The sequence below is a fragment of the Neopelma chrysocephalum genome, unplaced genomic scaffold (genome assembly GCF_003984885.1).
Source record: "Neopelma chrysocephalum unplaced genomic scaffold, ASM398488v2 Primary Assembly neopelma1_25, whole genome shotgun sequence".
NCBI classification, from domain to species: Eukaryota; Metazoa; Chordata; class Aves; order Passeriformes; family Pipridae; genus Neopelma; species Neopelma chrysocephalum.
The window spans coordinates 31,279,332-31,297,846 of NW_020897694.1; the positions used below are offsets into that span (position 1 = coordinate 31,279,332).

The 18,515-nt window shown below is 38.8% G+C and overlaps 1 protein-coding gene across 3 annotated transcripts in view; it reads left to right on the forward strand.

Annotated features, from left to right (window-relative positions):
- DHRSX (dehydrogenase/reductase X-linked) overlaps positions 1–13,005 on the forward strand; it is a 208,749-nt gene extending 195,744 nt beyond the window's left edge. For all 3 annotated transcript variants that reach the window (XM_027674782.1, XM_027674781.1, XM_027674779.1), the window contains one exon: positions 12,544–13,005. In XM_027674782.1, coding sequence (XP_027530583.1) covers positions 12,544–12,741 — 198 coding nt within the window. In that variant the 3' untranslated portion in view covers positions 12,742–13,005. The remainder of the gene's footprint in view (positions 1–12,543) is intronic.
- Positions 13,006–18,515: the final 5,510 nt, after the last annotated feature.

Sequence of the window (18,515 nt, forward strand, 5' to 3'; positions counted from 1 at the left end):
TGCAAGTGCAAGTCTCTGCACCATGGCTACCTAAATCCTTAATTGGTCCAGTATCAAAACCACAATCAGAAGCTCTCTGCAGACACAGGAGCTACTTGAGAATGAAATAAAAGGAGTATGAAGTTTTTCAGGAAAACTGTTGGGATTTTTAGCATTCTTGCCCCCCAACTTTTTTTTAATTTTCTTTAATAGCATATTAGGGAAAGATTTTGGATGTGAAAGGAATTAAATGTTTTTCTCCTTTCCAGCTTTTCACTGTCTTTCAGGTAATGAGATTTGACGGTTTACTATGGATCTCATTTTTGGAACTTGAACCTATTCTTCCTGCAACAAAAGCCAGGACAGTCAGTTTAGTCATTTCCACAGGAATGGGGTATGCCATGACACCTGTACAGCAATGTGACACTTCTGCTGTGTCTTCTGTCATCCAGAAAGGAAACAGGAACATGGCACATCTGTCACCAAATCCAGTCTTGGCCTTTGGAATGGATACACAATTTTTTTTCACTCTATCTGCTACCTCAATGAAGGTTTGAAAAAAACCCTTCGAAATAAGCCTGGATCTAAATTTCACAGCTTCAGTGGATAGTAAATCTGGGTCTTTCTACTTACTGCTAGTTAACAATTTTCAGTACATCCACTTTCCTGCTTTCCCTTATCTGTTCCACTGGCAAGAACTGACAGCTCATCCTCCTTGTTTTTGTCTCATCCTCCTGGCAAATTATTAATGCTATCACTTCTCCCCAGGTTAACACCCCTCTCGGCACAAAGAGCACCAGCCTACCCTTCTTTCAGACCATTTAGCTAATTAAATGTGATGAGCTTAAACTTTTGAGTAATTCTTTTCAAGATGGAAGTTTTTTACTTCTGTTTCAGACCTTGGGAAACATTTGTGTGACTGGGGGTCTGTGTGTTTGCTCTGTCTATAATGAACTCTTCAGGAAAAGATATGATGCTTCAGATCTTGTCTGACATAGTTTTAGAGACATGATTAATCTCATTGAAACAATGGCACTATTTGCCTGTCCAAAGTTATACATGTTTTCTGGATTTCTTCTGAATTTAAGCCATTGATAGATTCCTTTGCAAATAGTACAGAGCCCCAGGGTTGATTGATTTAAGCAAAGGGATTTAAGATACAGAGATTAAATTTACTTTCAGTCTACATGACAAAAAAAATTGATTTGAATAATCAGATTCAGTCCTCCTTTGCATTTGCATTTTTAGTTATTTTGTTAAAAACAAGTTGATTTTGGTGGGTTAGTAAGCATTCAGATATGTTAATTTGCAACTGAATATAGCGTTTGCCTTTAAATTTAGTACTGCTCTTGAGTAACTGAGAGGATAAGCTACATAGACAGCTCCATAATCGTATGGTTTCAGAATCTATCTGTTATTTCATGACTTTAGCATTCTGATAGCATTGTGATAGAAAATGGGAAACAGTAGTTTTGTTTACAGGATGACTCATTTTTTTTCTTTGCTTTTTTTTTTACAAGCTGCTTCCAGATGAAATAGAGGTTAATTAAAATGAAGAGAACAGTCATTTTTAAACATTTTAATACTGAAACAGAAATACCCCAAATTTACTGGGCAAAACCAAGGGGGTGTAAACTGTGATAACTGACTTGAACTAACTAATTCTCTTTACTGTATCTGTCAGAAAAATAGGATTAGAAAATCTGAACCACTCTCACCTAATTCTATTCTTTTGCTAAAATAATTACAGAAAATTAGTCTAGTCTTTTTGTTTTCCATCTTTGCAGTATGTTACTAGGGACAGATCTAGATTAACACCCTTGTTGTTATCCTTTTTGTTTATCATTCAAAGGTTATCATTTCAAGATTAAATAATGAAATTGCCAGCAACTGGAATTATGGGAAACATAAATTTCCAGAATAAGATTCCTTCCCTCCCCACCACTTTCATCTGTCTTCCAGTTTGGGCTTTCTACTCTCAGTTTTGGGAATATTGTGAAACTATAATTTAAACACAATGACTATATAAAAAGCCAGAAACTCAGAGCAGTGCTAAACTCATGGACAATGCTAAATGGTTGTCCTGGTTTGGGCTGAGATACAGTTAATTTTCTTCTTAGGAACTGGTACAGTTTTGGATTCAGTATTAGAATAATGTTGATAGCACTCTGATGTTTTAGCTGTCACTGAGTCGTGTTTATGCTAAGCCAAGGATTTTTCAGTTTCCCATGCTCTGCCAGTGAGGAGGTGCACAAGAAGCTGTGAGGGAGCATGGCCAGGACAGCTGACTCAAACTGGCCCAAGGGATATTCCATGCTCAATATATAAACTGGGAGGAGCTGGCCAGGAGACACTGATTGCTGCTTGAGGACTCACTGGGCCTCAGTGAGTGGATGGTGAGCAATTGTATTGTGCATCACTTGTCTTTCTTGGTTCTCTTTCTCTCTCCTTTTCATTACAATTTATTAGTATTATATTTTACTTTGTTTCTATTATTAAACTGTCCTTATTTCACCCATGGGTTTTATCTTTTTCTGATCCCATCCCCATCCCAAAAGGTGATGGGAGGGGAGCAAGTGGCTGCCTGGTACTTGGCTGACAGCTGGGATTGAACCAGAATGATTGTATTTGGTGATCTGCTTGAAACTTCTTCCTTCTAGCCAACTTGGTGTCTTCAGGAATGTCATGTTTCAGTCCTTCAGAAAGGCTCAGAGTCAGCAAAAGGGAAAAGGAAGCATAGAATCATAGATTCGTAGAATATGGTGAGTTGGAAGGGACCCATCAGGATCATCGAGTCCAACTCCTGGCCCTACACAGGACACCCCAAGAATGTGCCCCATGTGCCTGAAAGTGTTGTCCAAATACTTGAACTCAGACAGGCCTGCTGCTGTGACCACTTCCCCGGGAAGCCTGTGTCCGTGCTCAACCATCCTCTGTGTGAAAAACCTTTTCCTGATTTCTAACCTAAACCCCTCCTGACACAGCTTCATGTCATTCCCTCGCATCCTGTCACTGGTCACCAGGGAGAAGAGGTTGATACCTCCCCCTCTGCTTCCCCTCACAAGGAAGTTGTAGGCTGCAATGAGGTCTCCCTTCAGTCTCCTCTTTTCCAGGCTGAACAAACCAAATGACCTCAGCTGCTCCTCATAAGGCTTCCCCTTCAGACCCTTCACCATCCTCCTGGCCCTCTTTTGGATGCTCTCCAATAGCTTAATGTCTTTTTTATAAAGGCTGAGAGTCAGGACGAGGATAAGCACTACAACGTGAAGTTTCTTTTTCCGTGCAGGAGCTTTGTGTGGAGCAGACCCACCAGCAGGACATGTTGTAGCCCAGCTAGCATGCCACTTCAATGTAGACCCAAGAAATTTGGGAGAAAGTATTTTTGCTTTGCTTTCATCTCTGCCATCTTCCTAAGCGTATTTTCATCTTGCATGCTATTAATGCAGAGATGTAGCACCCTGTAGTAATTTTGAGTTAGTTTGTGTACTTCACTGTGTCTGGTCTTCATTGTTGTTACTGCAGACATATGGCCTGCCTGAGTCATAGGGGAGAAGTGTCCTCCACTGACCTTACCTGGTGATCCAGGGAGGGATTTGCACCTTCTCACCTGAGCCATCTGGTTCCAGCAAGTGCCTCCAGCGGGGAGGTGAGAAACCGAGGCTGGCAGCCAGCCTCTTCCAGCCCCACCGCCTGCCTGAGCCCACAGATGGAAATAGCCCTGCTGCTGTTTGGGGTGCAAAATGGGGGTTGAAGCAATTTAAGACAGAAAGGCTGTGAAATAGCTGCCGGCCTCTGTAATTTTGGGTTATTTCATTTTGTCTCTGTTCTGTACAGTCTTTATGGGTTTTGATCTCATCATAGTTCATAAAGGCTTTCTATATTGTGGTTTTCTTTTAAATATTTGGGAGGTCCATGCCCATCCTGAGTGCTTATAATAATTTAAAAAAAATAACAGTCATTAAAAGAAAGTTGTGAAGTTGGAGATATGTCAGTTTCAGTTTTCTGTGTTCTAAGAAGGGAAAACAAGATACGTGACTTGTCAAATATTAAATGGTAAGTAAAAAAGTAAAGATGATGGTAGGGGGCTACAAGTTAGAACTTGCAATATATCTTATGCCTGTAGTCTTGTGTTTTCACCAAAAGCCAGCAAAGACATTTTATTTACTATAAGCAGGCAGGTAATAAATTGTTCAGAGGTATATGCACTCAGCAGCGTCCTCTTCAGCACCTACAGCCTTGCTGTGTCTCCTACTTTCTAGGGCTGGCAAAAATGCCACTTCAAACAAAAACATTTCTGTGTGCTTTTCTGTGTTATTTTGATCGCCAAAATCTGTCTTCATTTGAAAGAATTCAGGAAACTAAAGATGACCCCTGTACTGGTGTAAGATAATGCATAGAAAATTAAAGTTCTGAAGCTTTCATGTTTGTTTGTTGTTTTGTTCTCTTTAATTTTCATCCATTCACATTTCAATTCATATTTAAATTGTGCTTTCAAGTGAAAAATTGTGCATATAATATTAAATGATGCAGATGTTCCAACCACTACCTATCAAAGAGGTTGCCTCTCTAAGTGCTTTGTTGGAGGGAGGAGTCATCTCTTATTCGTTTTTCTCAGATAGAAATAGTTCAAGACTCAGTAGAATTAAAGCCTTGTGTAGATAATAAAAGTAACAGCATGGTTCCTTAGCATATATGTAACATGAATACTAAGCTGTAATTCAGTATTCTTACTTAATAATGGATCAGTCTACATCTCGGAATGACAAAGATTATATTCAATTGCCAGCATGGTACTGTAATTATGGCCATAGAGCTGGTAGTAAACAAACACAGAAAAGGAGTTACATCCTAGAGCATGACACTGCAGGATTAGGATTTAGAAGGCTCATACTTTCCTCATCTCTTCTCCTGACCTGTACATTTGCTTCAGTAAATCTCTTGCCTGTCTGTGAATAGAGGTGTTGCAGAAAATCCCAGACGATGTGAAGATACCCAGGACAATTCTCAGTGATTTAACTGAGGCATCCTCAGCAATAGGAAGCTTCAGGACATCACCTGGTTTCCAGAGAGCTGATTAACCAGAGTGTTGTGCTCCCAGAAGAGGCTTCAGTATTTTGTGAAGTAGGTGTACTCTCTTAGCTCTCATCACCTGCTATTGCCTGCTTTGTTTCCTAGAGACTTGCTCCAGCAAGTGAGTGTCTCTGGTTGGATGTTTATGCAACATCTGGGGCAACAGGCTACTATCTGTCAAATTTTGCATACTGTTACTGAGCTGAGTGAGGTAACAAGTGTAATGTAATTTCAGTGGCTGCAGCGATATCTCAGTTCTGACTCTCAAGACATCGCTGTCTGCTGCAAAGCAAGCTTTGGGATCAACCTTCAGGCAAAGTAATCTTCCTCAATGCACTTGACAAAATGAATAAAGGATTCAGTTATGATTAATGACTTTGACCTGAAGTTTCAAGTTGCTACTCAAATTCAGTCATGTAAGGTTGTGTTCTTGTTTCCATTTGAAAATTGCTTAAAAGTGAACATCATTCTTTTAGTTCTCCATTTCAACATCTTAGAAAATGCAAAGTATGGATCCAAAACACTCCTGCTCGCATCACTGACGTTATATTGCACTTCTAAGTGAGAGAGATTCAGTTTGAAATTAAGATATGCAAATTTAATTTTGTAATAACTGCAAGTGACTTCACTGTTGGAGCTGCTCTTTGAAGTCAATGGAGTTTTCTTCATTGTGGCCCAGAAAGCTGGCCAGCCAACAGGGGCTTCATTCAACTGCCTGAGAACACAGATGTCTCATGTTATTTCAAGTGATCCATGATGTCCTGTTGTTGATGTCCCCAGTCAGGAGCCACTTGCTCACTTCCCCATCAGCAGGATTGGAGAGAAAATCGGAGGGGTAAAAGCTAGAAAACTCATGGGTTGAGATAAAGACAGTTAATAGGGAAAGCAAAATCTGTGCACACAAGCAAAGCAAAACAAGGAATTCATTCAGTGCTCCCCACAGGCAGGCAGGTGTTCAGCCATCTACAAGAGAGCAGGGCCCCATCACACATAATGGTGACTTGGGAAGACAAACACCATCACTCCAAACTTCTTCCCCTTCCTTATTCTTCTGCCTACTTTATATACTGAGCATGATGTCGTATAGTATGGAATATCCCTTTGGTCAGTTGGGATCACCTGTCACGGCTGTGTCTCCTCCCAGCTTCCCATGCACCTTTAGCCTCCTTGCCAGAGTCTGTACAGAAAGCAGAAAAGGCCTTGGCTCTGTGTAAGCACTGCTCAGCAATAACAAAAACATCTCTATATTATCAGTCCTGTGTTCTGCACAAGTCCAAAACACAGCCCCATACCAACCACTGTGAAGAAAATTAACTGTACCCCAGCCAAAACCAGCAGGCATGCTTAGCCTGAAGTAGCTGCTTTACAAGAGGAGGGTTCAGAGCCATGGCTGCTGCCTTCCTCAGTAAAATTTCACTTATGTTTTGAATCTGAAAGAAGAGCTGTCCCAGTGCTTCAGAGGAGAGCTACTTGGCCATTTTTCATCAAAACAGATTTCTCTGCCTTGTCTACAGGCATCCCAACCACCTGTCTGGGGGCTGATGTGAAGGCAAGATGGGGCTTCCCAGTCTCTCTGTGTACCTGTAGTTTTTTGCAATGTCTTTCCAGAAAATGTGCTTTCAGAAGGAAAGGGAGATTCAGGTTTTGATACTCTTTGTGTCTGTTTGCCAGCTGTGTCTGCTTCTGTTCTTTTCAGTATCTTGTGCTAAGGGAAACCTTCTCTTTTTATCAGAATAGTCATGAATTATTTGTATTATAAAGGCTCATTTCCTTCCAAAGTTTGGTATTTTTTTAGTGTGAAAGTTGCTTTGCGTTCTTAATTCATTGAAGTTTCATCTTTTATTATATACTCATATCTTTGATTCAGAAATTATTTCTCTGTAGCCACAACATTGTCAGGAGAAAGGCTTCACATTTTAACTGAGTAATTTCTGTTTGTAGCTGGTATTCTTTTAACAACAAAATCTAAATAATTTTGTTATGGAGTGAGTTTATTAAAGAATTCTCATTGCTGTGAACTGGGGATTGAAGAGAAATTAATTTGACAGTGCTGACTGGGTATCTAGGGAGAACTGTATATTCACTAAAATATCTCTATCTCTTTCTAGTCTATTATCAAGGCAGAAATTGGGTAGAAAGAGAATAATAGCGAGCTACATGTGAAAGGATAGGAGGAGAGAGAAAGAACACAGATGGAAACCAGGGCTTTTGAGTGAAGGCAGAGATTGTTTAAAAGCTGTGCTGCCACACCTCTCTGGCAGCTTTGGCTTCCTAGGGACCTGACAGTTGGCCCTGGCCATTGGTCACACTAGGACATCCAGTCACTTGCTACAGCCTTATTGATAAAAGGTGGCTGAACACGTCTGTGCACCTGCGTCATGATTCCTTTTTAGCCTTTGTTTTCATACTCAGTGTTTCAATGGATTATTTTTTGTCTGGAATTCTCAAAGCAGCAGTCACATTAGAAGGTCTAGACAGTGCACAAGTTACACAACACACACTGAGCACACATGGCCCCTGTCTTCACCAGGAGGCTGTGATAGCAACTATTGTTATTTCAACTTGGGGTCTTACACCAGAAAGTGGGTTTTGAAATGATTTTGTAGGTCACAAATCATAGTAATCAGTGCACCCTTGAAACAGTTTTTTTCTCTCAAGCTTGTTTGCTTGAATATTCATGACAACACAATCCCAGCTACTCTGTTTCTGAAAGTTTTCAAACTATTCCATATTTCATGTTTGCCTTTGTTCTTGAGAGTCAAGCAGTGTATTGAGGGTGACTGGGTGTCACCCTCCACTAGCTGCCACCAAGTAGATGAAAGACTTTGCTGTACCAAATAACAGTAATTTCATGTTCTCTTTGTTGTTGTTCATCCTTGCTCTGTATATGCATAGTACTGTTCAGGGATCCCAGATGATTGTTGTCTTTCCTGAAGGAAGAGAGAAAGGAAGAAAACTGCATATATACAGAATTTTTCAGTCCAAAAGCAAGTCAATAAAATACTAGCATTTTTAAAATATTACCAGAATTATTAACATTAAGAAAAGTGAAGGAACACAGCCAAAAGTGCCTGACTACCAAAGCTGAGAAGACGGCCTGTTCAGTGCATTCTGCATCTTCCTAGCTGGAACCTGGGAAAACATGTGGCTAGCCAGAGACATGTTATCCGGCCAGGAAGGGCCTGATGGAAACTTAGTCATTTAAAAAAGCAAGGCCGCAGAACAAACACTATAAATCTCTGTATCAAAACCCCCAACATCTCCAAGCTCATTTAACTCATCAGCTCATGAGTAGATTTTCCGTATGAACTGAAAAGTGCATGACCTAATGGATGGTACATAAAGTAGGACCAGTGTTATAGAACCAGTGTTGATGAGAGTTCCTTCAGCAGTCTACCTAATGTTGCTGATGAGGGGTATTCCATCAATACTGTAGCACAAATTATATGGATAAAGGTGTTTTAACATGTTTTTCCTCAGCCTTAAGTGATCTGCCAGAATACCAGACAGTCCTGACTGCACATCTCTCTGTTTGGCCCCTTGTTCTTGTCCCTCAAAATTCAACTGTCATGTCAGTCACTGAGTTTGCCAGCTGCTTCCTGCTCCCTGTCCTCTTTGCCCAACCTTCTCTCCTAAAATCTCTCGAGATGGCATCATCCTGAAGTCATGAAATACAAATCAAGTACAACTGTCTGATTGAGTGGGGTGAGGGGAAGCCATTCCAAAGTGGTGAATCCCCTGATACCATTGCTTGTATCACTGCTTTTTTTCCAGTCATGTGACCAACTCTGTCAGCCAGTACAAATTGAAATATATGCATGCTGTCCATTCAAACTATTTGTCACAGTGTTTAGGACACTTAATGAGGTTCTCACTGTTTGTTGGTAGTTACTGAAAGTGGTGCTGAGAAAATGAATGGATTACAGAAAAACAAATAGAGAAGCTCATTAATTTTTTCTACTGTCCAGCTTTCTGTGGTTTCTGATGAGCCATGCTGGCTACCCAGTACTCTGAGCTATGAATTCAGGTGAAGGTGGAAGTGGATGAGTGCATGGATTATCAAGGAAAGTACCACAAAGCCATCATGTATAACTGATGCAGACGCATGTTTTCCAAAGAGTTAAGCTGTTGCTCCTGTTTTAGTCAAATGGAAAGGATGTGACATTTCATGGCGACATGGCTGTAGGGACTGACTGTAGTCGGCTAACACATTTTGCAAGCATTAGTGCCTAGTATTGACAAGATTATATGTCACTTAAAATTGCATTAATCAAAATGCGTTAACTAACAAGACCTAAAAAAGCAAAACTAAAATACAAACCCTCTTAGTATTTGTCCCAGTTTTCACAGAACATAATATTCCATTTCATACTGAGGAAAATTATTTTTTGTCAATGACTTATAATTGATGAATATTAAAAAAAGAAGTATCAGAGCTTCTGTAAAAAGGAATAAGCTTTTTCTTTGGGAACAGATAGTGCCAAAATAATGTTATTTTGTGTAAATAGACTTCATTTTGCTTAAATAAGCTGTCACATGCTATCATTTCTCTCCTTCTTCCACAGCCTACACATGTAATGAGCAAAGCAAAGATGTGTAATTTCAATCAGACCTTTATTTACTGTTGAAGGCAACCATAATTGCAAAAAAAAGTAAAAGATGTGACCAATACTGCAACAAGCAAAAGGAATTACAGATTCAGAATTTCATTAGGAAGAAGTTAAGCAGAAATGCATTTTACTTGGATATGACAAAGATGTTAATTATAGTTCCTTGGACACTAATAATATAATAATTCTTAAACAAAAATCCACTTAAAATAAGTTCAGCACCAATAAGTTGGAAGCTGAAGAGTAAAGAAGCATTGTGCAATTTATAGGAATCCCTTTTCTTTTAGGACAAGTCCAGCCAATTAATGGAAAAGATGTTACTGATCCTATATGTATGTATATTATTGTGTTACTCTTTGTTGTTTTGGTTTTTTTTTATTCTGGAAATGTGTAAACATCATCCCCTATGATTTGAATTATACCTATTATTACTGCCTGTCTACCTGCAACTTTTGGTATAATACTTCAGGGTCCCAAAGATGAGAACACATTCCTGTTTGTATAGAGCATCATGACAAAAATCCTGGGGTTTTGTAGATCAAGATATATGTCCATTGGCTGGTGATTTCTCTGGCCCTTTATTAGGTGCTCTTCTTCCTAGAAGGCCATTGGCATCGAAGAATGAGTCAGACGTTGGTTTGAGCATAGTCTCCTGCATGTGGTTATTTTTTTTTCCAAAGGCTTTATGGTTCCTCCTCATCTTTTGATGGACTATCATGCGGTAAAAGAAGAGCTATGGGACCCTCAGGAAAGTTGGCAACCAGCAGTGAGGCTGCTTCTGCTGGAACAATTTGTCCTGCTCATTGTCCACATACTCATTAATAGCTCCAGTGGTTGCAACCTGCTGCCAGCTTCTGTCTTCCCAAGAGGACCTCGGGCACTGGTACACAGACAGGACATCTGCATGTGTCTGTGTGTCTTTGTTTATTGCAGTTGATCTGTGGGTGTGTAGTAGACCCAACACTTTCCCAGAAAGAGTCTGACTGTCTGTGGGCAAGTGGATGTACAGTAATTTCATAGTAGGTATGGACAAGATCCAGAAGTGGATCCACAACACCTTTATTTCCAGCCTCTCAAAACAAGTAGGTCAACCACCCAGCTGGAAGACCAGGGCACTCCTTGTTCAGGGTTTCCGTTTTACTTTCATTAAAACAGAAAACATGCCAAAACAATGAAGAGATTCTTAAGTAAGGGAACATTAAAACTTTCAACATTAATTAGGCACTCAGAAGATTAATCATACATATGCAACTCACTCCCTGTTGCAGTGGAAAAATTGTTTTCCTTAACATATTTCCATAACATTTAGAATCCTAGAATCATAGAGTAGCTTGGGTTGGAAAAGACTCTAAAGACCATCTAGTTTCATAAATATTGACATTTATGCTTGTTTATGCTGGAGAGCTGTTGAACTCAGGAACATAACGTCTGGTGAACCATCACATGAGGCAATGGTTTATCTGCATCACTAATTTTTTTAAGCAGAGCGCAGCAGTATGTAAAAAACCTTTTGGTTTCTCTCTGTCTTCCAGAATAAGTTGTATAGAATATGAATGCTCTTATTCATCATTGTTCTGCTACTTTACAATATTAAGATATTTTATATTGCATCATAGTTGATCATTATAGTGTGAGCAGCTGGACTCTATCCCGATCCTGCATAGAATTGTGCATGCCCATACCTTTATGTTATTTACATAATGTACTGGATGCGAATAGCACTATTTTTCTTAGGATAAAGAAGAGCGAAGTAGTAGTAGAGTAGTAAACTAAAGTAAATAAGCACTTTGTGTTTCTAGACAGAATCTCATAGTACAGTCACCTTCTTAAAAAATGTAAACATTACAAAAAGCTTCCAGTTGGTTAGATTTATTTTTTTTATAAGGCACTGAGTAACCTACTCACTACTTTCTCATTCATCAAGTGAGTTCTTCAGGAAAAGACATCCTGTCAGGTGCTGCAGACAAAGCTATGAGCGGCATCAATACTGTTAATGCCTCAAATAATGACTGAAAGAATTGCAAAATGATACATTGTTATCTGGCAGGCATTGATCATAATTACATCACTGATAAAGGCAAAGCATGTGAAATGTTGTGTTTTAAATGTGCCCTTCAATTAGAATAAAAAATGTCATGGAAATAATTTCAATAGTAGCTGTGTGATCCTTCTGAATGCAAAATGTAAATGTTTTGCATATCCTCAGGATGAAAGGAGTTATCACTCAAAGCTATTCACTTATTAATTTTCATTTAATAGTCATGGTATATCAGACATTGTAGATCGTTCACCATTTTACTTTATGACACTGCAGAACCCTGATAACTATGATCTGTGTAAAATTTAATTCCCTGGCTTACCTGCCTGTTTGGATTGAACTGCAGAATCTTAATTTGCTGTCATGGTTTCCATGATCCTTTGCTCATGTCATATTGTTGTTACAATGAATGCATTGCACATACAGCATAGCCTTCATCTTCTTACAGCAGAGCACAGACCCTTTCATCCTTGCAAAGTGAATAATTAAACTAGGATTTTAATGTTTGTGCTTGCTTTTGGGTTTGTTAGCTCTAACTGTGAAAACTTAATCAATTATTTTGTATACTCCATCTGACTAGCCCTTGAAAAAATGGACTAGAGTTTTCTGCATATCTGTTCTGTGGCTTGAAGCTATCTCAAAATAGCACTGTTGTAGAAATGGATTCTGCTTTGCCAGTTGAATAGGTGGCTTTTTTATCATTACAAGCTTCAGATTTGCATAAGGACTACAAGTGAGATGCAAAATTACGGAGGATGTTTGTCATTGATAAGGTCCTATGGTGTAGTGTTATTCTTCTGTTGTACCTGCCTGCCTCACTTGAATTTGGGTTTTTTGTTTCTGCAGACTCCAGAGGAAGGAGCCTCTACAACCATCTATGCAGCAGTATCGCCTGAAATGGAAGGAGCTGGTGGCTGCTACCTTTACAATGAGGAAAGGACAAAATCGGCTGACATAGCATATGACGAGGAGCTGCAGAGAAGGCTCTGGACAGAAAGCTGCAAGATGGTTGGGATTTCTGATGAAACCAGCAGACTTCATTAGAAGAAGCCACTTTCAGCTGGGTAGATGAAATGCATTGAAAAGCATCTTAGGTGAATCCTTGAAGCATCAGTCATCATCCTGGAAATCACTGTTCAGTCCCAAAGGCAAACATGAACAGCTCTGTTCTTCACTTGAACCCCAAGTCTGCTAGGGTGTGGGGGGAGTATTCCCACAGAAAGATGTAGTGGTTGGTTTTAAATCTAACCATCAGTTTTGTAAATCATGATGTTTCAGTCCGTGATTAAAATACAGTCTTTAACCTTGTGCAGAGTTGAGTTTTCCTTTTTCTGTTCTATAAAAATAACATTTTCTCTGGTGAACATGTTGCATCTGGGACATTTTGTACTTATAAGCTACTCTTTTAAATCAGTTTTAGAAGTTGAAGCTTGATTTCCTTAAGCTTCATTAATCTTTAAGACACTTTATAATGAATGTCAGCTTGTTCTAATGCAGAAATTTGGCATTCATGATCATGATGTTGTTTCTATCATAAGGTTAGTTTTATATGTCAGCTTTTATCCAGAGGTATTAACTGAAGGTCAGAACCAAAAAAATGTAAATAAATAAGGTCTTCTTCAGATAGGATATTGAATTTACTTGTTTCCAGTTCAAGTTCATCTCTCCTTTAAAGATGAGGAAGGTATCAAACATAATAATGGCAACACTGGCTTTGGCAGAGGATGCAGTTGGCCTATTGGCTTATTAGTGGGCTAAGATTACTTCTCCCCTTTTCTCTTGAACTCGTGTAAACTTGCACCCACAACTTCTTTCATTTTCTTTGACAATGAGATTGTCATGTACTGTTCATGTACTGTTGCATGAAGAATCACCTCCTTTTGTTGGTTTAGAACCTAGTTCATATGAGCTTCAAAACTAGAGTTCATGGTTTTGAAGAGACAACAATAATACCAGCCCACTTTTTCCTATTTTGCTAAGAGTTTTGGAAATGTACAATGTGTCCTTCCTAAACTGTGTCTTTGCCGTGTTAAAGAGTAGCCCCTGTCTATTCATCCAACTTACTCAGTAGCTAGAGGGTATTTTCCCTTTTGTTCTGTATTTCTTTCCTAAAATTTCCTAACAGCTGTTTTATTTTTAAGTTTATTTGACTGTCTCTGAGTGTGGATCTGATATTTTTTGGTGAAGCTGTTTCTGGTAAACCCTAAGATTTCTCCCCTCAGTGGGATAGCGGTCAGTTAAGATCCTGTCAGTTTTGAAAACACTTCAATGTCTGCAGTTCAGGGATCTCTTCTTATGTCTACCAAAGTGAATCTTTAAGAATGATGTTCACGTTCATGGAATAAAAAACAAAACAGACATGGGGCAATATAAAGATAGCCTCAAATATCTAGAAGAAAAAAATGGATTAAAGATAGAAACATTTTAATAGAAATGGTGGTAAACCATGAGAAACTTACCCTGAAAGTTTCAGTCAAGATTATAAATATCACAAAAACATCTAGAATTCTCCATGGAGACCTGGCAGCAATCTCGTGGTACTTATAGGGGGCCTACAGGAAAGATGGAGAGGGACTTGGGGAGTGTAGTGATAGAATGAGTGGTAGTGGTTCTAAACTGAAAGAGAGAAGATTTAGATTAGGCATTAGTAAGAAGTACTTCACTGTGAGGGTGCTGAAGCACTGGAACATGTTGCCCAGAGACATTGTGGATGTCCCATCCCTGGAAGTGTTCAAGATTGGATGATGCTTTGAGCAACCTTGTCTATTGGAAGCTGTCCCTGCCCATGGGAGGGGAGTTAGAAACAAATGGTCTTTCAGGTTCATTCTGACCCAAACCATTCTGTGATAGTCTGATCTCTCCTCAGTGAAAGAATCTTTTGAAGCAGGGAAAATTTCCCTGTGTCTAGGGACCCTGAACTCTTACTGTTAGTGGAGTAAGCTGTACTCTACTCCCATCTTGTTGATTTTAGGTGTCATCTGAAAAAGCAGCATAATCAAATAAATGTCCTTGCATTTCCTTTTTTAAGAAATACAGAGCAAAAGAGACTAATAGGTGGATGTAAAGCTTGTATTCACTTTGAGGCACTGGAAATCACTGCATGACAGAACCAAATGCAAACACAGTGTTGTGCTCTCATTTGCAGCAGGCTAGAAACAATATGAACATGTTTCTATGCACTGAACCCTGGGCTAATATCCCTTTTGGGCTTTTTAGCTTGAACTTGGTGCTTTGCTCCAAGTGACCTTACCTCCAGCCTTTGGTTCAGAAGAAGATCACATCTAACTGAAAGTAAGCATACCAGAGACTAGCAAGGAGATGCACGGGGGGGGGGGGGATAAATTAGTATTAACAAAGAAAAGCATCTGGGAACAAAAGTGATAAATAAATTCCCCTCAGCATTAAGCCATGCATGATCTATTCCTAGCTTCTCAGAGTTAGTATATACAAGGCTTAGCACCAGGAAATGTATCACTCAGTCACTATAGCACTTTCTTTTTATGACTGGTTGACTTTTTTTGGTAAGTGAATGTAGCACTTGTGAAATGCGCCAGACTGACACTCTGGGAACTAAATTCCTCTGTTTATTCACGGATCATGCACAGGATGCAGTAAGCCTGCTAGACAGCCAGCATTTTGATGTTGCCATAGCATTCCCACAGAACATCATTGCTGCTAGAAGTGTGTTTAGGATTATTCAAACTAGATGGGACCAACTTACCACCAGTTTTAACTCTCCTGAAGCTCCACAATATTTGCACAGGCAGTTTCAAGTGGCATAGGGATGGGTAAAAGAGCAAACAGTAAAGAGAGCTAGTCACACTTTCAGTGTAATCTGAACCACTTTTTTAACAGTCTCAGACCAATGAAATCTGTTTTAAACAATGTGGAGAACATGGTTTGTGAGAACCAAGAACACAGATTGTGCCTGTGTGAGGGAAAAAAAATAAGTGTCTTAAAACCAGGGATTTCTAGAGCAGTGCAATTCTGTGGAGATACAGTTGAGCTAGTTGCAAAAGAGTTACCTCAGGAACTAAAAACAGAAAACTGTGTCAGCTTTGCAATGTCACATAAGCACATGAGCTTGTCTGGAGCAAAACCCAGAAGGGTTATAAAGTGCTGTGTGTCACTGGGGACACTCATTTGTGATACTGCTGCAAAAATCCAAAATAATTCTTAACGTATCTATTGAGGAAAAAAAATAGCATGTAAAAACCATGTAAAAATATGTAAAAGCATGTGAAAAGATGACAATGATTTTACTTCTGCACAGAGAAATGGTTAGAGCTGATTTAATTTTCACATTTCAAGGTCATGGAATTTCTGGAGATCTGAGAAATACTGTGTTTCGCTTCACTGAATACATGGCTGAGAGGTGGCTTATGCCTTTGCCGTAGCTGCATACATATAGGAAAAATACCTTGGAGCTTTTTAACCTTGCAAAAAAAGGCAAAACAAGCTCCAGTAATCATAAATTGAAGGTAGAAAAATTAACCTTCCAACATGAAAACATGTTCCCTCTCTGTGAGGGTAGATTTGATATCTGAAGATAATGAAAAGATGCCTCTGAAATGATACCTGGCAAGGAGGCCAAATAGGCTCCTAAACAAAGTAGGTCGGTCACGGTGAGGTCATACTTAGATTCTCCCCATGTCCACAATGGCAGCACTTCTTTTGATAAGTATGAGAGTGACCCAATCCTCACAGCTTCCAAAATGGATATTTCCCTGCAAGTACTCCACCTAGTCTAATGTTTAAATCAAAAATCTAGGTGTCTCTACCTTATCACAAAAGGCACACAAAATCTATGGTCCAGTTCAAATCTGAGATCAACAGAAGCGTCCACTAAGTACCAAGATGATCTGGTTCTATTGCCTTTTTTGTCAGACTGAAACCATTTCAAAATAATATTTTTTTCCTTTAAAAAAAATTACTAAAAAAATAATGGAAAAAAATTCTCTGAAGGACCAAAAAAAGATGAATGCTGTTATAAAAGATAGTTCAAATAAATATTATAGGTCTTAGTGGAATGAATGCAGTTATCTAGAAATTGATAAGTGTTATTTAAACAATGAACTTGCACAGGAAATAAATAATGTACTGACAAAGAGCTCCAAGTTTCTTGGAAAAAAATGATAACTTCCTCAATAATTAACTAGTTTATTTATAAACTGTGGGGATATTAGCTGTATACTGAAAGAGTAAGTGCTTTAATCTGTTTGTGAATACTTGTTATTCACACATAATGCAGGAGCTACATTCTTGCTTCCATTTCAAAACTGATTTAGAGACCTAAATGTGGAACCACTAGACACGCTTCTGCCCTGTTATTTTATAAATTTTTAAACTTCATAGTTTACTTTTTGCACAACTATCAATTACTTTAGTACACAGAGAGAATTTATATAGCATAGAAACAAAGGACTTTGTTATTTAACATCAGATTGCTACTGCCTCTTCCAAATGCACAGTAGTTTTAGCCCTAAATGTAACAATACATGGCAGATATTGAAATGCTCATCCTTAAGAAATTTTCTACATGCAAGCTTTGGCTGTTGTACAGTTCCAGTGTTAGACTGACTTTGCTCATTCTATGACATGGTTTTTGCTCCAGCTGCCTCCATGGAAAGACAAAATGGATTCCAATGAAGTTAACATGAAATCTGTCACAGATAAGATAAAACCCTCACGATTTTAAGAGTACGAAGGCTGAAGATGTTGACCAACCTGCAATAACTGAAGAACTCAGTGCAAAATGTGTATTGTACAACATAAGGCCAGGCAAGATGGGTGAGCCACAAACAGCTTCTTGAAGGTAATTTTCTTCATTTCTAAAACAAATCAACTGTGTTTTGGCAATCCACTGTGGTAACACTGAAGGAAGGAAACAGACCAGTGGCCAAGAGAGCTGTTTTCAAATATATGTAGCTGTTGGCTTCCATACTGTACAGATCAACCCTTGTTGGCTTCTCTCCCTTTGGAAAAGGACCTTAGCCAATAATCCCTTTCACACAGGCAAAATGTAGCAGTAACCATCATTTATTTAGACAAACATTCTCTAGATTGAAACCAACCACCTTAAAGTGGAAGACTTCCTAACCTCAGAAAAGAAAGAAAAGGGCCAAAAATGAGGCTATGGCGCTTTCTGAGTGATATTTAACCTGGTCACGCCTTCACAGGCAGAATGCAAGACACATTAAGATGGTAAGCAGGCTTATGTCCTTTCCAGAGAATACAAATCAACAAACATGACCTTCCCCTCTATCTTGGCATTGCCTGAACTCTCAAAATGAACTCAAGTAATATCACTGTTTGCAAGGAAGCAGATCCATTTAAACAATCATTTTTCTTCCCTTTTCTGAAAGTAGAAACAGAATTTATTTCAGCTTGCTGACATTTATGGAATTCATTATTTAGTCCATATTGATCTGCATATATTCAAGATGTCTGATGTATCTCAGACTTTTTTAAAAATACTGAAGGAAAAAAACAAATTCCTTTTTAAGAAATTAGGATAGGTAAGGGCCAAATTCTTCATTCTTTTTCTCAGGGAAAACTTCCATTGAAGTCAATGTTGGTTCTTACAAGAAAAGTCAGACCATGCTCAAGAAAGTTAATGTGAAATATTTTCACAGAACTTTTCCCTTAACTACTTTTTACAGCTCTGCTGAAGTTAATGAGACATCCCAGAATCACTGTACAAAGACACATAACTTAATAGCAGAAGAAGCTATAAAAACCTTGTATCATTTAAATTTGATAATGCCTCGGAACATTATCTCTGGAGTGAAAGTGCCTTCATGCTTCTACTGATATAT